The sequence below is a fragment of the Lepidochelys olivacea genome, assembly GCF_965140295.1.
Source record: "Lepidochelys olivacea isolate rLepOli2 genome assembly, chromosome: 1".
Lineage (NCBI taxonomy): Eukaryota > Metazoa > Chordata > Testudines > Cheloniidae > Lepidochelys > Lepidochelys olivacea.
In genome coordinates this window covers 189,964,744-189,988,773 of record NC_140411.1, presented here as the reverse complement: position 1 = coordinate 189,988,773, position 24,030 = coordinate 189,964,744, and the positions used below count along the sequence as shown (strand labels likewise).

The window sequence follows — 24,030 nt, the reverse complement described above, 5'->3', positions numbered from 1 at the left end:
AAAGGAAAATGGCAAGAGAACAATAACTTGAAATGGGGGAGGGGGAAATCATAATTACCACGTGCTGGTATTGGTATATTTTTCAATTAATGAAGCACTGCTTGTGAACACAATGTAATGCTGTCTTTAGCATGCTAACTTTTATGCAAGTAGTATTAGAAAATAAAGCAAAACATTGTTTTTCATCCCAAATGTGTGAATTTGATAGCTGTAGTGCTGTGTCAGTAAACCTTCAAATTCAACTTTGAACTCTAAGGTTAGTACTAGTATATCCCCCAAGCACTATAATTCTGAATTACCACTGAAGTGCTTATCAAGAGAAGAGACTCTCTGTGCCTTCTATAATACGAAAAATAATCCTCATTTAATTCAGTGTAAACCAAAAGATGTTTCAGTTCTGGTGATGCCATGTTGTATTCTTTAAAATATATAAAGAGCTGTTGTTTATGTAGAGCAGTTTAATAAAAACTAAATCTTTACTAGATTATCTACTTACATAACCCCCATTACTCATAGTATGCAGGCCCTTCACAAACATTAATGAATGTATCCTCACCACACCCAACTAATATTAAAGTTATCCCCATCTTACGTTTGGGGAACCAAGGCACAAAGATTAAATAACTTATCCAAGATCATACAGGAACTCCACGCAGAGCTAGATATAAAGCGCAGCTCTGAGATGATCTTCCTTCCTTCCTTCCTTCCTCTGGGTCTGTTTCTACAACGAAGGATCAAAACAGATGGACTCAAAAGCCAAAGCAAAGATTTTTTTTTCTAAAATTGCAACTGTCCCATAGAACTACTAATGGTATTTAAAGTACATATATTTCCAGTGTTAATTATACTGAACACTGCACTTTTGATGAGGAAATTTGGTTTCAGTACTTCCAGGTCCGTTGCTAAGATGAAATGTCTCCCTTTAGAAAACATATTTTTATTGCTCATTACATTTTCCTTATAGACTGTTCAGAATCAGAAGTAAAATCAATAGTTTTCCTGCGGTGCACCATAATGTTTTTTCCCAAGTGCTATGCTATGAATACAACCTCCAACTCCATTTATTGCCATGTATGAGATAACACTTTACTTAGTGTCAAATTTCATAAATTCTAATCCAGTTACAGAAATCTAGATTAAGATGTATCGGACAAGGATAATTGTGTTTTCCAGTAACTGAAAAGGTACACAATTTTTATTTTTGTCCAGAAAAATATCAGGGTTGCAGGATACCATGATTTATACTTAGCAGTTGTAGGTCACATTCATTTATGGTACCATTTAGTCATCTGTAATTGTAGGTATCCAGATGTAAAAGCTGTTTATCAAGGAACCAGATATTCCTATTTTTTTACTCTACCCACACAGGTTCTCATCTAGACCAGTTGTTGTTTTTCAGTCTAATATTATCAGTGTTTTACAGAAGATGATCTGAAAATACAAATAGCCCTTTCTTGCATTGCTATTAAGGGAAAAAAATATCACCCAAAGGAGCAGTACTTATTTTATGTTTTCTTTGTCCAAGTTCCTATCACATCTACTAGATGTTTTTTACACATAGATGTGTTTAGATTATTCTCTACAACATTTGGTTGAAAATAAGGACTCTACACTCAATTTCCTGGATAAAATGAATGTCTGCAACTTTTAACTTATTCCATAAACATATCATATGATATCAATAACCAAAACCATTCTATACTTAGCAATAAAATCTTTTTCTTTTTCTCTCTGGCCACAACAGACTCAAAGCCAAAGGCCACTCAGATTAGTCCCCATAGCCATCCCTCACCCCTCCAAAGCATTGGTCCCCAACAAAAGGAAACTATTATCTTTGCTTGATGTTAAAGTATGTCCTCCTTTCCCATTATATAAAACTGACCTCACACCTGGGCTTTGCACAGACTATGCCGATGTAATGCTTTGTACACACAGTGTCTCCTGCTACCAGAGATGCCATGTAGGAAAGACAGGCAGGAGCTAATAAGGAACCAGGAGGATTCAGATCTGCCAGGCTCCAAAGTGGATAATAGTCTGCTTAGTTTGCCATCCTTAAGATCTTCCTTGAGCTGAAGGTGGGGAGGAATTCAGAAACAGACTAATTGCCTCCACCAGTAGGGCTTACCAAGGTCCTTTCTCCACTAGGTAGGGAAAGCATTTTAGCTTATATATCATTAAAAGAATAAAAAGGAAAATAGAATGGCTGTGTTATTCACTGAGCACAGTTCATCTTGTGCTCTGAATGAGGCAGGCGTCCTGAGGAAAAAAATAGCATGTTATTATATAATGAAGACCATAACATAACACATATTACATTAAGGGCCAGAATTAAGATTGCACAGGCAAGCTCAATACTGGCATTTCCTAACTTTCAGGTGCTTTGCTTTGCAACCTAAATACATTTTAATGGCTTTTTAATTTAATTTACTTGGGGGGAGATACAGAGGGGCAAAATCTGCAGCGCAGACATTTACCACTTGAGATAAAGAACTATATTAGCAGGCAGTAGGAGAAGGCTGTTATTCTCTGTAAACCAGCCACTAGAGGATGCAGCATAACAGGGTGTGTTACTTATTCATGCCAAATTCACTCAATAGCCCCATTGTACTGAGAGTTTAGGCAAGGACAGAGATACGACAGGTTCTTCCTGAGAGGCAGTGTGACTAAATATATGGGATTTGGGCTGCCCCTAACTGGGCTTTATTCCCAGCTTACATGATCTCCCAGTGAGGTGTAGGTTGATATTTAATAATAAGAGTTGTGACGCATATATAATTATCAACATCTGTCGGAAGTGAGTCAAGAACTCAGGTTTTCTTGATTCTTATTTATTTATTATTTGTATTTGTGTTTGCTCCTGGATCTCTTGGCTTGCCCCTGAGAAGTGGGGGAGGCGGGGTTTCCTACCTCATGTGTTGCACCCACAGAGGATCAGGACTCCACTGGAGCCATGTGCAGGGTCTTCAGCCTGGTCAGTGAGGGGCATGGCACAGCTCTGTTTACTCTCCCCCTTGCTCTTACAGCTGCTCCATCAGCAGCTAGGCTTTCTATTCCCTGTGATTTCCCTAAGCACTGTATGCTTCTCCTGCTGCTGGGACATCAGGAGTCCAGCTTGAGAATGTTCAGGAATTTTGGAATGATGCTACAATTATGCTCAGCAGTGCAAGCCAAAAATGGGAAACGGTGATTTTCAGAACCTTATAATTTAGCCAGACCTGAATAGAGTGTCATGGGATGGGCAAAAGGCACATCTCTGGCCTCAGGGTTTTTCCCCCTGTGAATTTGAAAGGCCTGCTGCAATACAATACAATAGAAATGTTAGTTTCTGAAAATGTGGTAAAAATCTTTTATAATGGAAAGTGTTAGGCAATTTAAATATAAGGGTGACTGCCAGCTCCCCTTCTACTTGATCATACATTTTATATATATATAGAATATATAAATATATACAAATATAAATAGAGAGATGATATAGTGCAGGGGTCAGCAAACCTGTGGAATGCGTGCCAAAGGCAGCACGTGAGCCGATTTTTCGTGGGACGCTGCTGCCAGCCAGGGTGCCAGCCACCAACCCCACTCAGCGTACTGCCAGCCTGGGTGAACTGAACCCGGCAGCGGCCGCGACCCCGGCTGGCAAGAGCCGGTGGATGGAACCCCAGACCGGCAGTCCGCCGCTGGTCTGGGGTTCTGTCCGCTGGTGTAGTGTATTACATTTCTCCCTGTAGGAATGTGCTACTTGCGGAGCACCAGGACTGGCAGCCGTAAGTAGTACACCGTAAGTAGCATATTCCTAAAGGGAGAAATTTAATAGACTACACCAGGGTAGGGAAGGCTGTGCCTCCCCAAACAGCCGGCCCACTTCCCACCCCCTGACTGTCCCCCTCATAACTCCTGACCCATCCAATCCCCACCCCGCTCCTTGTCCCCTGACTACCCCCTCCCGGGACTCCCTTCCCCCTGACTGCACCCCTCAGAACCCTTCACCCATCCAAACTCCCCTGCTTCTTGTCTCCTGACCACCCCCACCCGGTACCCCCCTCAACCACCACCCCCGGGACTCCACCCCCCCATCCAAGCCCCCCTGCTCCCTATCCCCTGATTGCCCGGACCCCTCGCTACACCCCCAACCCCTGACAGGCCCCCTGAGACTCCCACGCCTATCCAACTACCCCATTCCTCTTCCCCTTACCATGCCGCTCAGAGCATCAGGACTGGCAGCCGTAAGTAGTCCACTGTAAATTGCACATTCTTATGGGGATCAATTTAATACACTACACCCAGCTCCGCTCAGCCCGCTGACAGTCTGGAGTTCTCAAAATATGTTCTCTCACCCCTTATCAAAAATTACACTACAATTAGCTTAAAAACTTGAAAACTTAAAAACTTTGTATATTACAGTAATTGTTAAAAAATGTATAATGTAAATAAATACATAGGTTTGATGAAACAAAGTAGTTGTACTTATGTGTCTGTGCTTAATTTGTGTTTTCGATGATTTACCTTCTAAAAAAATCTCAAATGTCTCACACCCCTGAAAGGGCATCTTGCACCCCCCAGGGGGTGCGTGCACCCCAGGTTAAGAACCACTGCACTAAACTGATAAGATCTGCATTTTAATTTAATTTTAAATGAAGCTTCTTAAACATTTTAAAAACCTTGTTTACTTACATACAACAATAGTTTAGTTACATAATATAGACTTATAGAGAGAGACCTTCTAAAACTGTTAAAATGTATTACTGGCACGCAAAACCTTAAATTAGGGTGAATAAATGAAGACTCAGCACACCACTTCTGAAAGGTTGCCAACCCCTGATATAGTGTATGCAGATGAACTTAGAAATTGTTTGTACTTATGCAAGTTCCCCATTGAATTTTGTAATATGTAAGAGTTCTGAAGGGTTACTAGAAGAAACTACTTTGCAAAGATTATTATAACAAACTTTAAAAGTACTATATTTAAAAAAGCCAAAGAGAATTTTCTAGATATTGTGCTTGTTTATACTGATTCAAAAGAGCTTTTTACATACTCCTAAACATTGTGGAACAGAAAACTGGAAAATAAAAAAAAATGGTCTGAAGGGAAAAATAAAGCTTCAGAGATCTGAGGTAACTATACCCAAGAGAGAGGGTCATAGATAACTGAAACAAACCATAAGGAGATGAGTCAGTGGAGAAGTGGCAAGCCCCAATATCTTACAAACAAATCCTTTAAAGGAATATTCTCCATCTTCCATGTACTCCATGAGAAAATGAATAAAAAACCTTAAAAATAATGCATTTTACAACAAAATAAACTTGCTCTGAAATAAAGAACAAATACTCATTAACACAGTGCAAAAGGGAAATTATGAAGAAATGAATACAGAAAGAATGAAAAATCTAAGAACATAGAAGATGACTCACTGCAATTCAAGTAATCCATTACAGAAACAGGGAAATACTGAGACCAGATGGCACAAAGAAGCTTCCATACAAAGCAAAGAACAGCAATGAGTCCAAGATCTGGAATGCATCCTTCAGTCCAGCACCAAAGGCGGGAAAATGCAGCCATTAAACGGTGGGTTAAAAGACATGTTAAGATGTTAAGCAAATTCATTTGCATGGCTTCATCAGGTAACTGAATTAAAAACTCTCCCACAGTACTGAATTCCAAAAGACTAGCCAGAATAATTTACCTTTGACATTAGAGATAAACAAAACAGGTTATAAATGACATACAGGATTCACCTGGTCTTAAATTTCCAAGTTGTGAAGAATTACCTATTACTTTGGGGTTTAATTAACTTCTGTTTTAACTTTTCTAGAGAGGAGCAGTCCCTACAAGAAGATTACTCTCTTGTAGAAAGTGTTATTTTTTGTTGAGAGCTAAAGAAATCATAATTGAACTGAGCTCATTGTTGTATCACTTGTTTTGGTTTGTTCCTTTTTTTTTTTTTTTTTTTGTAGAATGAATTTATAACTGTGAGTTTTCTTTCTTGTCTAAGTCATTGTGTCCCCTGAAATACGGAAAGAATCTTTATATGACAGGATCATCTCTCTCTCTGAACTTATCAGAAACAGTTAATGATGGGCCTACTTGTTTGTTTCGCTAAATGTAGTGATTTGGGGGATGAACAATTTTGATGCTCAACACCCTAACTCAGGAATAAAATACCACAGCAGTATATGCATCTTAAATACATTTTGATTTACAAGGCACAATACTAGCAGTGACCCAGATCAATAATGTACAAGCTCCTTTGTCCAAGGTATAGAATTTTCAACATTGCAAGTCAGGATAAGCATTGGCTTGGGAGGGAGCTGAAGACACTTTGTTTTGTTATTTTGCTGCTGAGCTGTTTCAAAGAGAGAAGGGACAGACTACTTCACACACGGAACATTTGAGATGATAATCTCTTCAACCAAGGCTGTGATTTGACACTCATTGGGTGAAGCATAATAGTTACTTCAGTGAACTCAGGTTGAAAAGCAACACAAATTGTTGCATGAGTTTGAAAAGTAGACACCAAATAATAATCAACCATACGTTGTATGTTAAAAGAGTTTTTGCTCACAATTTGAGGGGCACATAGAGAAAAATATAATAGCAAAAGACGAGGATGGCCATCATCACAATAGTATTTGCTAGCATGTTTTCCTCTAGATAGTCCCTGTTCATCTGAGGCTGCTGCTTCCTTGTTGCATATAACAGCTGGATGAGTTGATCTTACCTTAAAAATAATTGTATTGGGGTCAAATTCTGCCCTTAAATACATGTACACAATTGTCATTTTCATTAAGAGATTTATATGTCTATCTCTAGGGAAAAATTAGGCTTATATTGTGTTAATGTTTTATACTGTGTATTTTTAAAGCACTTGTTTAATGAATTTTCCTATAAGCCTTCTATTATCAGCATAATAGCTTGATAGGTTTTGTTTGCTTGCTTCTTGCTTGCATTGCCCTGTGCAAGGTAAAAGTATCATGGAGTCATGGCTGAGGCCTGGTCTACACTAGGGTGGGAGATCAATCTAAGTTATGCAGCTTCAGCTACATGAAAAACATAGCTGAAGGCAACATACTGCACCTCTCACTCCGGTGTAGTCGACAGGAGAGACTTGGCGGTCGATTTATCACATCTTCACTAGACGCAATAAATCGACCCCTGCTGGATAGATCGCTCTGGAGGTATGTGTAGGCATGCTCTGAGATTTCATAGATAAAGGTTTAAGATAGTTTCCTTTCTAAACCCACTTTTGATTTTAAAAAGTCTAGTTGCAGCATGACATTTTGCATGCTTTTCATATATCAGAGGAGACTACATTTTTGAACTGTGGAGAATAATTCCTCACAGGCAGAGAAATGGACTCTGGATGTGACCTAACAGGTCTTTTCACAGTATTTATATAGATATAGATATTTAGATATAGATAGATAAATATATATATAGAGAGAGATAGCTTCCTTTCTCCAGGGTGGTGGGGAACAACCCCACTGGGTTTTGGTTTGTTTTTATTCTGGGGTTTGTTGATTATTTTTACTCTTTTAATGTCACTAAAGTATTTGCATGAAAAGTAAACATACTTGGAAGTTCGTTACTAGAAACAGATTCTTATTTCAGTCTGAAAATGAGAAACTTTCTTTCCAAAGTTAAAAAGGGAAAGTGATAAAAAAATGTTATTTCTACTAGGGCAATTAATGGAGGAAAAACAAACTTATAGATCTGTCACGAAGCCTAGGAGGGAGATATGATGGGTAGAATCGTGAATGACTGAGGGGAATATGGATGGAATTAACTGCCATTGGATATTGGAGAGGTGGGTGGGTAAAGTTATGAATTATTAAGAGGCTTATTTAGTAGAATCTAACATTCGATGGAAAGGGAGTAGAAAATCTGAAAATGCAGTGTTTTGTAGAGCTGGCCTGCTCATCTTAGTTTTAGTTTTCAGAGTGTTCAATTTATAATGTGGTTTCTGATTTTCACAGTAGTATATGTGAAAACTGCTGATCAATTCTACAAACAGTTTATTATTGGTTAACATACCTAAATTGATTGGACTGAAATAATGAAAACAGATAATTTTTCTGGAGTAAATTGAATAGGAGTTGTTAAATAGCAAGATAAATAATTCAGTCATATTTCAAAAACTGCAGAAAATCAGGTTCTTGATGATTAATTGAAGTTGAAGAGTAGAACATTTCAAAAGACTCTGTCCTTCTGTTCAGCCAGCTCACGATCGGTAGAGTCTGATTTTAGGACATAAGGATTTGGTTCAGTCAAAACTTCGCAATAATCTAGGGCCTACATTTTCAATAGTGACTAGTGATTTCGTGTTCCTAAGTTTTTGGTTGTTCAATCTGGGACAATTTAAAGGGCCCTGATTTTCAGAGAGTGGATACTCGGTGCTTTCTGAAAAACAGGCATTTTTAAGGTGTTTGGTGATGTTGGATGCCCAATTTGGGTCATATTTGAAAATAGAGACCTAGGCACTAAAAGAAAGAAGTTGACAAAAGTGTTGTTGGTATATAGGGGAGTAGTAGGCCCAACTAATTAGCAAAGTGAGTTCTCAATTGTGTTTGTGTGTTACTTACAGAACTGCAAGCTTTTCATGTGGATGATATTTATGCCATTATGGCTGAGGAGTAAATATGCTTATGAAATAAAACACAGAGTATGTGTTATGTTTTATATAATAACTTATTTGTTGTGTTTCCCCTGCTCTCATTTTTTACAGTTGTTTTCCCCTCATCCCTCTCCCTAGAAAAAAGAATGTTTTATATTTTGGGATGAAGAAAATATCACAATCCTGATTCCTGCTTTCCCAATACAGTCCAGGAAAAAAAAATCTTGTATATTCTACACACCAAACACATAATGGGTTGACACTGTACTGTACTCCATTCACCCAGTGGTCAGAGAACCCACCTTGTATATACAGGGCAAGTCAAATTTTGCTGCATTCATCATATATAATGGGCTGCAAAACTCCAATGACCATACACTTCCTCTCAATACTGCCCTGAACTCTCCCTGTGCCAGAGGAAGGGCAGCTATGAGTTAAAGACCTTAATGCTATAATTAGTATCCACAATATGTGAGGATTGGTGTATTTAAAGGATAGAGTTCACATAGCATATGGAACATTAATTGTGAGTTTTCTCACTTTCAAAAGTGCTTTAGACAACTCTAATCTAATAACGTTTTTCTAAATGAATGTTTAATTTATTTACAAATACATTTTATCTTGAAAATTTTACTGCATTTGAGTTTTGTGCAGAATATTTCTTATACTGTATCTTTTTTCTGCAAGTCAGTAAATGGGTAAAATCTTTAAAAAACTACACACTGTTTATTCTAGAACCAAAAATATAATCCCCAATATTTGACTAGAAATCTAGAAATGTAGATTCACTTGTGTTCTAGTCAGAGAGAGAAAAAATGCATAAAATGAGTGTATTACAATATCTTTGGTCATTCTGCGGATGACATAATCTCAGTTACCTACTAAAATGTACTAGGTTGGTTTTGGGGGGGGGGCTAAATTTTGCTAACACAAATAGCAATTTTTATTGCATTGAATTTTTAAATTGTTAACTTCTTTTGACCCAAAGATAAATTTGACCCAATTTATAAATTAAACATAAAATTTACTTATTTATTATGAAGAAATCTGGTGAATTCAATTCAGATTACTCTTATGTAAGAGATAAACTATAAATTTTTGTTCTGCATCTGAAACGATGCCCTTAGTGTACCAGTGCAACCCTACTGCCTTCAGATTATGTGCTTGTGACAGCATCGATACATTTATACAGGTGCAATTGATTTGAATGTAACAATTCTGTTTATGTAGCTGAAGAAGGGACAGAATCTAGCACTTCTGTTAATTTTGTTGGTTGTGTAGTACTAACAAGAATTAAAAAAATAAAATCTATTTTTTGTCTATAAAGTCAGCAGGTATAACTGGGAGCAGATCTTTTGAATAAGGTGTTGCCATTTTTCAGTCAGTTCTCAAAAGTACACCCACACTTTAACCGTGAAATTACTGATATGTACTTTCAACATTAACTCCGGGTTATTGAGTTGGGCTGAGAATTTCCATCTGTCATGCTCGTCTGCCTAAAGGTCACTGCTTTTCAGTATCCTAAGAAAGTAAAGTCAAAAAGTGATAAACAGTGTGCTTTCTCTTTAACCCTTAGTTATCTTTTTCCCTTTCAGCGCCCTCCTTGATAGGTATGGTAAGGAAGGACTGGGCTTCCCAAAACAGCATTGCCCTCTCATGGCAAGAGCCTGACTTTCCCAATGGAGCCATTCTGGACTACGAGATCAAGTACTATGAGAAAGTAGGTCTTGCTTAGAACATCAACTAAATAACACTCTACAGAGCAGCATGTTGTATATTGAAATATCTGTATATTTTTTAACTTGTAAACTTGTTCTCACTTTACCCCACATGCAATCATTAGGTTTAAGTGTTAATTTTGTTTTGTACTGATCTATTTATGTTTTAATTTGTCTTGTTTTATGTCAGATTTGAGTACAGTAGACGAAAACAGATATGCACATCTCATGGTGTCACATTAGTGAGGTTTATAAACAATGTTAAATATGTGGTCCCTTTGATGTGTTTTGATGTCTGCCATGATATTGTTGATATAATACAATTCTGATAAATGTTATTGTGATTACATTTTTTGTGGTCTGATTTAGCAACAACCTGAGGCCAAATTACACGATACACATTTCTAGCTACAGGATTAGCAAAGAACAGAGAATATTAGACTAAATAAAATGGCATTGTTTTTAAGATTAGAAAGAGAAATGAGAACCACATAAGAAACAAACATTCATATCACAAGTCTGGACCCAAAATCTTCAAGCCCATTTGGGCAAAGGTGCACACACACGTCCCTCACTCCAGATGTAGATGTGCACACATGTAAGCACAAACTGGGGTCTGCTTTTGCTCTCATCCATTCTGTGCATATTTGCACACCCTAGTTTGAAGAGTAAGCCTTGCTGCAAAATAAACATTTGTGGTAATTGGTACCTTCATGCTTTGAGACATATCCAGGAGTTTTCAGGTATCTGCATCTCAACCTGCCAAACTAAGGAGATAATAGTATTTCCTTTTCCCTTTCTAAGAAGCACAAAACAATGAATGGAAAGGAGAAAAGAGCCCTGAGGAGGAAGACATAAAGCAGAGACAGGAAAAGGGAGTTATATTTTTACTTTGTAAATATCTGGGCTTCTTGTTTTTCAGCCTGAGAAGTTCTGAGTCTGCAGTTCTGTGCACAGTTATGCTGTTTTATTAAAGCTAGAATTGAGAAAAGTCCAACAATTGAAATTACTCAAATTGAAAAACAAGTTACACTGTTTATCTTATTTGATAAACACACAAATGAGGCCTGGAAAATCCACAGATTCCAGGGATCCTCAAGGATCTATTCCATAACTTTTACCATGTTGCTTCCCTATTATGACTTGATCTGGCACTTGTTTTATTTATCAACAATAAAAAAATATGACTGTAAATACTGTATTCTATTAAGAGATTAATTCAACTGTAGGAAACATTTTGGCTCATTCCAGAGATCTGCCCATCAAAGTTTTAGATTAAGTTTTAAGCACAAACTTAGTTGCACAAACTCATTGGTACATTATACTCTGAAGACAAATACAGTGTTACTGAGCAACTTGGCACAGGAATTCTCTTTAGTAATGTCAACAGGGCACTAAAATCTAGCACTGCCTAAGGAAGTTGACCTTTGCACAGTAGAGTCACATGCGTCATAGACTTTAAGGTCAGACGGGACCATTATGATTGTTTAGTCTGATCTCCTGCACATCGCAGGCCACAGAATCTGACCCACTCACTCCTGTAACGAACCCCTAACCTATGTCTGAGCTATTGAAGTCCTCAAATCATGGTTTAAAGATTTCAAGGTATAGATACCTCAAACAAATCCTGTCCAACCCCATATAGAAAGCACCATTTTCTTTTCTAGTCCTTTATAATGCATCAGGGGTATTTTTCTACTGTAAGCAATTCTTTCTCTTACACATGGCGGGGGGGAGGAGGATTCATTGTTGGCATAGCACATTGCTTCTCCCAGTGGTTATTTTGCCCTTAGTGCCTTGTGATAGTCACTCATTGTACTGAATCAATAATTTTTTAACAAAGCACCTTTTGTCAATAGCCTATAGGAGAACACTCTTTTGGCAGTACTAATTAGAAGGCAAACTGGGAGACAAGCATGGGCAGCAACAACTGTGGGAAGATTGTTTAGGGGGAAAAAAGATATATGTTACAACTTCCTCTGAAACATCAGGCATGTACCACTCTTGCAGGCCAGATTCTGGAAAGATAGACTAGAATCATGTGCTATACTGTGATACTGAAATAGGAAATTTGATTTTATGCCATTTTAATGTGTTTGATGTAGCCATATTAATGTTTTTATTTAACACCATTGAAATGTTATTTATATAGCACCTTTGGAGTACATTAGGCTTTGCAGACATGATAACGAATGGGTATAATGGCCAAATGTAAAGCAAAATTGTACGCTGAAATGAAGAGGAAAGCTCCTATACCAAAACCAGCAAATACAAGTATGGCCTTTACAAAAATCTATTTGTCCTCACCCTGAAACTCCACAGAGTACAGTTACTAAAACCCCAGAAGAGCGATATTACAGTAAAAGCTGTGTTATCCAGCACTTTATCAACCAGAAACTCTATTAACTGGCATTTCTGATATCTCCTAATACAAATCTTCAATCTAGTAACCGGGACTAGTTTACTGCCCAGGAGGTTATGCAATTGCACATTCTGCACTCTACTTTTATGCAAAAGAGGAGGAAGACAAGCAAGCAAGCTGATATCAGGGATTTATTCAAAAAAGCAACTTCCAGGGTTTGTCATAGGGTCATTACAGATTCAGCCCAATCTCCTACACCTTCTACATCTACAATAATAATTGATGTTGACAATGATGACTCTGAGGTACTACAAGATCCTGAGGTGCCTTCTGAATCACCAAAAAAAGATTAAATTATGTTGAGTATAGTTTTAGGGTTAAGTGTATTTGTAGTGATCTGGGTGTACGCCATGTGCTGCTCATAGTGATATGTAGTGTCATAAGATAACCTACTATATAGAAAACTTTAACTGTATACACCTAAGTGTTTCAAGAAACCAACCATTCTGCAGTGCAGTACTACTGCTGGATTGGTGAATACCTGTATACTGTATGACTGTATTTTATACTTTATTCATTTTATTGTATTCTAATTCTTCGAAAATTAGTATTCATTTGGTAAAGTATAACTCTCAGTTAACCGGAATATTTGATTAACCCGCACCCACCCTCCACAGACTCCCCCAACATACTGGATAACAAAGTTTTTACTGTAGAATGGTGTCTAGAATTACAGAAGCTTCTCAGCAACATTTGGTGATGGAAATATCCGCAGTCAAGTTCTCAGTGGCCACTACAAGCCTGAAATGGGACTGTTGCCATAAACATGTAGAGACTGTGAAGATCTGACATATCAATGTGAATGATGTTACCGAACGGACATCCTTGTATTGTGATCTTTGGAAATTGTGGCCAGCATTCTGATTTATGCCTAATTGGAGTCCCAAAAAGAGTTTGGTTATGGTATCTTACTGTCCAGTTTACCGTGGGTCTCTCTTAAGTGGAAAGACACAGTTCTAAGGCCTCAAAATAAGTCTGTCCATCAAACCTAAACTCAAGACAGCTGAGAAGTTCTGTACAATAAATGTGAAGTTCTCACTATGCAAGGAAAAGAAAAGTCTTCAGGAGGCAATAAAAATGCATATAGTGATGCATAATTCCCAACCAATCTTAATTTGCCTCAGATATTGCTATAAAGACTACCGCAATAAGAATGGAACAGATATTGCAGAGTATTCTTAGTTTTTTTCCTGTATGGTATCCCATTTGCCTCCCATTTATATTAGAGGGAAAACTGGGTTTTTCCCCCACAGACATTGCAGAACCAAGTGCCTCCATCGAACACTCCGTTATTTGAAAGCAGCATCTAGAATCTCAATTCATCTGAATAACACAATGTGTGACAATAGTTTAACTCTGTGAAACCCTGAGGATTTCAGCAGAATTATTGGATTATATTTAATCCTTTTAAAAGTAACAGTTTGTGTTCCCTGGAGCTTTCTTTGGTGATTTGTGGGAATGGGCCAGAGAGACATTCTAGACCTCTATAGGTAGTTCTGCATTCATTTAACTATAGCCACCAGAACTTAGTCATCCCATGAACAAAACTTCTTGTCCCTCACGTGCTTTTAATATTGCTCAGAAGATATGGGAAGCTTTAGTACTGGGATCACAATGGAATTTTTCCTGCTGAGGCCAAACTGGCATGTGGTCAAGGGGTTTTCACCTCCTCACAGCCTCTGGGAGGCACAATTGGGTTGAAAATAGTAAAATACAGAAGTTCACATAATGCTATTAAGATCACTGACGTGTTGCAACTTGCAGCCATTGCCCAGTGCTGCTAGAGGCTAAAAGAGCCAGTTCCTAGAGGTAAATGACATCTGGGACTCTGCTGTTGGACCTTTTTGAGAACTCAGCCTTATTGAGGGAGCAGGAGCAAACCATCCCGATGTGCAGAAAGAATAGCAAATATGACAGGCGACCAGCTTGGCTTAACAGTGAAATCTTCAGTGAGCTTAAACACAAAAAGGAAACTTACAAGAAGTGGAAACTTGGACAGATGACTAGGGAGGAGTATAAAAATATTGCTTGAGCATGCAGGGGTGTAATCAGAAATGCCAAAGTACAATTGGAGTTGCAGCTAGCAAGGGATGTGAAGGGTAACAAGAAGGGTTTCTACAGGTATGTTAGCAGCAAGAAAAAGATCAGGGAAAGTGTGGGAGCCTTACTGAATGAGGGAGGCAACCTAGTGACCGATGATATGGAAGAAGCTGAAGTACTCAATGCTTTTTTTGCCACGGCTTTCACAGACAATGTCAGCTCCCAGACTGCTGCACTGGTCAGCACAGTATGGGAAGGAGGTGAGCAACCCTCAGTGGTGAAAGAACAGGTTAAGGACTATTTAGAAAAGCTGGACATGCACAAGTCCATGGGTCCAGATCTAATGCATCCAAGGGTGCTGAGGGCGTTGGCTGATGTGATTGCAGAGCCACTGACCATTATCTTAAAACTCGTGGTGATCGAGGGAAGTCCTGGACAATTGGAAAAAGGCGAATATAGTGCCCATCTTTAAAAAAGGGAAGAAGGAGAATCCAGGGAACTACAGACCAGTCAGCCACACCTCTGTCCCTGGAAAAATCATGGAGCAGGTCCTCAAGAAATCCATTTTGAAGCATTTGGAGGAGAGGAAGGTGATCAGAAACAGTCAACATGGGTTCACCAAGGGCAAGTCATGCCTGACTAATCTAATTGCCTTCTGTGATGAGATAACTGGCTCTGTGGATGAAGGGAAAGCGGTGGACATGATATACCTTGACTTTAGCAAAGTTTTCGATACAGTCTCCCACAGTATTCTTTCCAGCAAGTTAAAGAAGTATAGATTGGATGAATGGACTATAAGGTGGATAGATAGCTGGCTAGATCATCGGGCTCAATGGGAAGTGATCAACGGCGTGATGTCTAGTTGGCAGCCGGTATCAAGTGGAGTGGCCCAGGGGTTGGTCTTGGGGCTGGTTTTGTTCAACATCTTCATTGATGATCTGGAGGATGGGATGGATTGCACCCTCAGCAAGTTTGCAGATGACACTAAGCTGGCGGAAGAGGTAGATACACTGGAGGTTAGGGATAGGGTCCAGAGTGACCTAGACAAATTGGAGGATTGAGCCAAAAGAAATCTGATGAGGTTCAACAAGGACAAGTGCAAATACTGCACTTAGAATGGAAGAATCCCATGCACCGCTACAGGCTGGGGACCGACTGGCTAAGTGGCAGTTCTACAGAAAAGGACCTGGAGATTACAGTTGATGAGAAGCTGGATATGAGTCAATAGTGTGCCCTTGTTGCCAAGAAGGTAATGGCATACTGGGCTGCATTAGTAGGAACATTGCCAGAAGATCGAGGGAAGTGATTATTCCCCTTTATTTGACACTGGTGAGGCCACATCTGGAGTACTGTATCCAGTTTTGGGCCGCCCACTAGAGAAAAGATGTGGGCAAATTGGAGAGAGTCCAGTGGAGGGCAATGAAAATGATTAGGGGGCTGGGGCACATAATTTACGAGGAGAAGCTGAGGGAACTGGTCTTATTTAGTCTGCAGAGGAGAAGAGTGAGGGGGGATTTGATAGCAGCCTTCAACTACTTAAAATGGGGTTCCAAAGAGGATGGAGCTCAGCTGTTCTCAGTGGTGGCAGAAGACAGAACAAGGAGCAATTGTCTCAAGTTGCTCAAGTTGGGGAGGTCTAGGTTGGATATTAGGAAAAACTATTTCACTAGGAAGATGGTGAAGCACTGGAATGGGTTACCTAGGGAGGTGGTAGAATCTCTATCCTTTGGGGTTTTTAAGGCCCGGCTTGACACAGCCCTGGCTGGGATGATTTAGTTGGTCCTGCTTTGAGCAGGTGGTTGGACTAGTTGACCTCCTGAGGTCTCTTCCCGCCCTAAGCTTCTGTGATTCTATGACCTCGTGCTCAGGGCAGAGACCTGATGTATTGGCAAACTCTGGGTCTCCACACAGGCTTGTGGCCTCTTATCACTCAACCCCCTCTTCCACCTTGTATGTTGGGAGTTCTGGGGAGAGAAGTTTTCACAACTGAGCTGAGTCTCTGGGGTAGACAGGGCAGTTATTGTTTGGTTCTAAAGCTCTGTACCCTTGCTGGAACCTGGCATGTGAGAGCAGGGGGTGAGAATTATAGTGCCCCTCCCCAATGTATAACTGATAAAGTGCCAATTAAACCTATCCCATGTGCCTGTCCTTCATGTGGCTGCTTGTCCTGGTCAAAGGATTATAAAGTTTGGGTCAGTCTGGCAGGGGGAAAAGAATCTGAAAATCTCATTCCAAGCTTCCATTACTGTGTGATAGAAAATTTTCCTTTGCTTGAATACTTCTGTGATATTATCAGCTACAGAATATCATGCACCTGAAATAACATTGTATCTTGAAACCTGGCAAATTCACATATCTTATTTCTAGTAGATGATGAATCATTCCAAAAACTGTCCATTTAGCAACATATGTCACCTTAGATGATAAGTGAGTCTGCACAGAGACAAACAATCCATTAAATGTTTGATGCTAGAAATCCAAGAGGTATTCTGCAAAGCAGTTCTTGATATCCCCTGCTTCACTGTCCTCAGAGGTACTAGACATTTGCAAATTAAATCTTTTAGTATGATATGCCTGATACCTGCCCATATGATTCCATAATGATTTAACATTGGGTATTGCCCACATATTCAGGGTCTTCCTGAACACCATATTTGGGGTCGGGAAGAAATTTTACCCCCAGGTCAGATTGGCAGAGACCCAGTGGGTGTTTTGCCTTCCTCAGCAGCATGAGGCAATTAAAGAGAACTAAAGTAAATGGTGGATTCTCTGTAACTTGATGTCTACACTCTACCATTCTTTTGAATTGAATACTGTGGGGTTATAGAATTTAATAAATAAAAGAGAGAGAGTCTTGGAGTAGTATGGACCGGGGAAAATTAGTTTTCAGGTGAGATTTTGAGGACAGATGAAGAGCTGTTACTTTATAACTACTTTTTATTAAGCTGATGAAATGGAGAGATATAGCAGAGCATCAGGTTTAAGGAATTTTGAGGGCAATATGACCTTGCTAATTTTCCCATCAGCCTGAAGTTGTATTGACTTTACTCACATAAGAAATGATGCTCAACTTCAAAATGAAATATTTAAACAAACTTTTCCATTTCTTTGAATCATGTGATTTCAAATGAATAAACCTGAATGGGGACAGTAACATTCCTAAAATCAGCTCAAGGTAAATAATTTTTGTAGGAGCAATGTGAAGTTTTAAAAACTTAAAATGGGTATTTTTTTAAATATCAGTGGGCAATCAATATTAAATATCAGGATTAGTTACAAACGAACAATGGAAAATTGTTAATGCGTCAGGAAGTTTCTTCCAAAGTGCCTGCATACATGTGTGTTATGCAGAACTTAAACCACTTTGAAAAGTGTGTTTACATATTATTGTTGATAAATACTTCTATTATAGGAATTTTCTATTAAATTCCGAGGATATGAACTCTCAGAATGTGTGCTCAATATTCTTTAAAAGTCATAGTGTGTGTGCACAATAGATTATGTATTCTAAATCCTGAGTCTAGGAAAGCTGCATGCTACATGAATATACATGGGCTTGTAAATTGCTATTTTATGACTTGCCACTTTTCCAAATCCATAGTAAAGAATAGATTGTACAGTTTTAGGCACAGCTCTGTACTGGAAATGTTGTAGAGCTGCATCATGGAGGCATTCTGCCTCAGAGGGCAAGAATGCCTCCAGAGCTCCACAGCACATAGGGAAGTGCTCAAACTGCTCCATTCCTTTTGGGAGTACAGCTTACTCTCCCGCATATGGCCTGCCAGTTTTCCTCCCTTCCATTTTTGTGGCACCGTGTGCTCTCTTGGGGAAGTAAGAAGGGATAGGTCTCTGCAATTCACTTGAGTGCAGAGAGTACAGTTCTGCCCACCCATTAGGTGTGTGATATTCCAAGTCTTTCCTGCTCTCACACACACACTACACCTACGTGAGGCACAGCCAGAATTTTACCCTAAATACTTTTCAAAACATTTTATAAATGTAGTCAGTAGATAAAGGAGCTCTCTACATTTCTGGTTGAAGGAGGTTGATGTTCGTAAGCTACAGTAATGTTATTCCCTTTTGTCCCATAGCCTCCTGCGATATCTACACCACATAATGTAGCTCGCTTGATTCTTTTCAAGTCTCTCATAGTAGTGAATAGCTTAACAATAAAAGTTTTTCAATTGTTCTTTTACATAATTTGTGATTGAGTCAAAAATGTTAGGCTTGTGCAGAGGCCACCATTTTGCAACTAATGCCATATTTCCCTTACCTACTAAGGTTGCCACCTCTGAGGTAGAAAAAACAGGACATCTGGGATGACCATGAGCCTATAAAATTGGACAGCTGGTAGTGCGTACTGTGCACCTTGACAGATATTCCTTTTTTGAGGGACTATCCTTGGAAAACAATGCACAGGTGACAGGCAACCCTGTTACCTACCAGCAATTGCTTTCTGAATTCAGGTTATGACTTTATCTTAGATTTTAAAATGAGGAAGAATATACTTTTAAGCTTCCATTTAAAAAATATATTTTATATCATAGCCACATGTGCTAGGCACTTCATAATAGACATAGGAAGACATGCACCCTACCCCAGTGAGCTTACTGTCTACAGGGACATGCTGACAGTAATACAGATGTGCGGTAGTTTGATTTAGGTATGTGGCCATTATAGTGGTTCAGTAAATGATTTTTATGTATAATAAGTATGAAAGGCATAAGCTAGTGAATATTATTCTTATTAAGGATGGGTAGCCAGTTCAGCAAAAAGGGTCAGGCCCGCACAAAGTTTTAGAGTGTAAACAATTTTCACATTATTTTTAAATTGTCTAAACTCTGCACTTCTGGAGTCTCAGTGCAACCAGAAGTGCCAACATAGAGCATGTCTACATAGTGCAGCAATGCTCACTAGTGGGTTGTAAATTCTAATGCCCACTAATGTGTTGCAATCTATATAGACCCTGCTGGCATGCACCAAAAGTTCTCCAGAGCATGTTCACTGTAATATGTCTACGTGGACCAGTGAGTGTGCCACATGTTGGTGTGCTTTAGAATTCACATCTCACTGAGACACATTGCTGCATGCAGTGTAAGAGACCAATATTTCTGTTGCAGCCAGAAGCCGGAAATGTAAGTCTCATGAGATAACCCCGTTCTCATGAGAGTTCGAGTGTTTTTGCAGAGCCAAGAATTCTGAATAATTTGGATAAGTACGTGAACTTTTGAACACTGATGTAAAATCAACCTCTAGACTTCCTGCAGTTGATGATAGTTCAAGGAATTGATCAGCATTCTCACCACAAGCTTCATGAATGTTCCTTGCTTTTTCAGCATAAGGAAGCACTTCAAAACCACTGCCAAATAAACCACACCTTGAGAATTTTAAAAATAATTACTGCAAATGTGCTTTGGGAGATTGCCTAGCTGATTCTAGTATAGTGAGTGGTGTTTAGTAGGCTTTTCAATTTCCCTATTCTGCTGTTATTAATGTAGATCCCTAAGGGAAAAACTATAAGATCTTAGATTCTCAAATGAGAAAAATCTAGGTCTCAGCACTGTTGCAAATGAGGTGAATAATTATGAGGCCTCTCTGACCAGATATCATTTTTGCCTTTGGGAAAAACCCAAAGACCTTACAGCAGCCATTATTAATGACACGGATATAATTACCATTAGGAGAAAAGGAAATCTAGCCTCTAAATATCAATTACGTATAGCCCAGGGTTCTATCAGAGAGATTCTGCACTAGGCCTTCCCCATTAGCTGCCTTGGTTTGTCTGTCCTCCTAATGGGTTTCTTCAATTATTTAGAGCTAGCTTCTAAAACTTTGTATTTAATAATAGAGTGGTCCAGAGAGCTATTACTGTTATCATTCCTGCTAAACCAAAGATCTCACCGAGAAATATTATGCTGTTTAAGCAATCCTAGTGGACATTATTTAAAGAAAACATACTCAGTGCTTGCTTTTCTAGTGTTCCCTTCTGTAGTCAATACCTTTTTTCTTTTTTTTAACATGACATAAGCATTGCATGATAGTAAGAGACATAAATGTAAAAAAAAGTGCATTTAGTACTTTTTAGTGGGTAATCCAAAAAGTAATGAGGAGTAATCAGCTATTTACATTTGATTGTTATTCCAGTGTGTTTACCTTCTATTGGCAGATTTAAAAATGACTGACTCTTTGATCATAACTTTTCGTAAGGAAATAAAGATAATGAGCTGTTTTACATTTCATTTCTGGAACTTTACATTAAACCCATAAACCCAATAGATTAGATATTCAAATGTTGTACATCTAAAAACCTGTTGTTAGCCACAAGTGTTTTTCACTTGTGATTTAGGCTTGAAAAGTATATGCAAGGCAGGTTACAAATCCATAAATACAGCATTACACAGCTAGTTGGGTACCTCAAAAATAGCAGATGATAGAAGTGGATTTCTGAGAAAAGTTGTGCTCAAGTTCCATTCTTTCCAAGCGTTAGAAGCCCATACTTAAGAAAAAATAGTTTTCAAATAATTTAGTAACACAGCAAGAATAATATAGTTAACTACACTCATCAGCTGTTAGTGTGAAGAGTTAAGATAAATAGGCTTAAAAATTAAAATATACAGCAGCCTAGTGTCTTTCAGATCACACTAAGGAACAAAATATAGATGAACATAGGATGAAAAGGACATTTTGGATCTCTGTTAAAGATCTGACACAGCAAATGCTTATAGGAGACTAATATAATCTTTTAAGCAACAGACTAATTGAACATACCAATTTAGACGCTGTTGTATTGAGAACTAGTTTCTATTTGTTTTCCTTTTGACATACAGGTGCATTGGCTAGTCGTGGCAGGAACTCACCATCTTGAAAAATCAGGCCACTTATTTAGGTTCCTGAATATGGATTTAAGAGACTCATTCTGGATAGCAAAAAATGGTAGTGTGTCAGTTCCAGGAAGTATAGAGTTAATTACGTAATGGCACAGCTACCAAATAATGATTATATAGACAAGTATAATTTCTTTCCTTACAAATTAAATGTAGTGTTTGGAGACACCCACTATGCTGAAGTCTGCTAAGTAATTAACCTAGGAACTGAATAAGCTTACATAAAGTAAGAACTATCCTGAACCTTGGCCAAAATCTTTATCCTTGAACATAAACCATTTTGAAGACCAAAGGTGGTTCACTGTTTTCATAAAGCACAAGCGGTTTGTTGCCCCCCAAATCCTTCTTCCCCTGAAACGATCATCATGGATTCATAGATAGAGGCCAGAAGGGGCAATTATGATCACCGAGTCTGATCTCCTATATAACAGACAGTAGCATTTCACCCAGTAATTCCTATGAGCCCTATAGCTTGTACTTATTTCCAGTTTTAATATTATGTCTTTGTCTAAACTAAAGCACATTCTAGTATGTTACCTTCTTCCTGTGTAGTTTCCTATAGACTTCGTTCAAATTGCCTCTTAACCTTCTGTCCCCACCCCAACTCCATCAGTGTTCAGTTCTTTTCAGTTCCACTGACCTAATCCAGCTCTCTTCACACAGGCAGCTCAATTTGTTTTGGTTTTTAAGTCCTCCCTTGTACCCTAAGCCCAGTGACACCATTTTCCGTTTCACTGTGCTTCTTTTTCTGGTTCATCTTCAGACTTCTCCAGTTTCATAGACCTAAATTCTGGATTTCCCCTAGGAGACCCCTTCTTTTTCCGATATCCAAGTAGGGCCATTTTAGTGTCTTGGTATTATAGAATCAGCTGCTACCATAAAAATCTCATAATTTCAAATTCTCGCCCACCATCATGTGTTCACAATGTGTTCTGATGTGCCAGTGACCTGAGGAAGTTTGGAGTTTTTGAATATGCTAACATTATGATGTAAAAGAAAGAACTGTAGGAACAAAGACCCGAAAATAAGACTCATTGGATCCAGTTGGTTAGAGCCAGCCCGAGGGCTAATTTATTCAAAGAATGAAGAGTGGGGATCAAATTTTGGGACGTGAAAAGCACCCAGTTTATTTGGAGTGAGGGAGGCACAAGATTGGGAAGCTGAGCAAGGTGAGACAAGATCTCAGAAGATAAACTGATAAACATCCTGACTTGTCCATACCGAATCAAGACTCTTAATTGTCTGAGGTGTGCCTGTTATTCTAATACTTACTGTCAAGAAACTAAAACCATTGCCATCCAAGGTATTTCCTCCCAGTTTGCCCCAGTTCTTCACTTCAGTGATTTTACTACTTCAGTAGATTGGACGTACTGCAAGAACAGTGGCGAGAGACCCCTGTTCTCCTGAATCTAGTTTTGCAGCCAGAAACTCCCCCTCGTATAGGACAAATTGTTATCATTTCACCCTGTAATATTTTTCATCCCCAGTAACAGACCAAGTAACTACATGAACACATCTTAGATTAAGCAGTGATGCCAAAAGCAAATGTGTTAAGCCGGAAGCCTGCTCTTTCATATCCAAAACAATTATACAGCGGGCTGGGGACATAGGACTCAGAAAAGAAAGATGGGATCTTCCAGAGTGAGTCATTCCCTTTTCGATGTAAGAAAATGAAACATTTTATAGCACACGATATTTTTAAATAAAAGAATAGACTTGTTAAATTATTTTTGTTAGTGCAAGATTATGCATTAAATAGGGTTTCACCTTTAAAGGCTTGGTTCGATTAACCAACTCAAGCACTTAGGAAAGCTGCTTACTCAGTATAATGAAAGAACTTTCATGTAATTCTGTTACGATTTAAATAAAAAAAGATAATGCTGTTGATTTAAAGAGATAGTGTATAGAAAACTCTCTTTTGTAAAGCTTTTATTTATTTATTTATTTAAAAATGCATTGGTATTAATAATTTCAAAGTGCCCTTTCTCAATGCTTTTGTCAGGGAGACTGAGTTAACAACCTATTATTATGTACTCCTCCCTGAGTTGTTACTAGCTTTATGGTCTTTTGCGGGAATACACCTGCTTCTCATAAAAACATTTATGTTGCTGCAGAAATTGATGCCTCCTGTATTTGCAGTGACCTTGTACAAGCTACATTGATTTTAAACCTTGAGAGAAAAGGATTTCTCAATAAAATGATCATGTCTCCCTTTATACATCACCACAAATACTAGTATGGTATAGCATTGTAGTAGCCATGCTGCTGAACTAATAGTTAAGGAGGCACTTCCATTTTAAACATCTGGTTTCATGTATGTATACGTTTCCTAAAAACAATCCTTTCATGTGAAGTTTTCC

General features: G+C 38.6%; 1 protein-coding gene across 1 annotated transcript in view; it reads left to right on the top strand.

Annotated features, from left to right (window-relative positions):
• The window catches only part of EPHA6 (EPH receptor A6), an 850,663-nt gene that overhangs the window by 593,361 nt on the left and 233,272 nt on the right, over window positions 1-24,030 (top strand). The window contains exon 6 of the mRNA XM_084646856.1: window positions 10,202-10,326. Coding sequence (XP_084502982.1) covers window positions 10,202-10,326 — 125 coding nt within the window. The remainder of the gene's footprint in view (window positions 1-10,201; window positions 10,327-24,030) is intronic.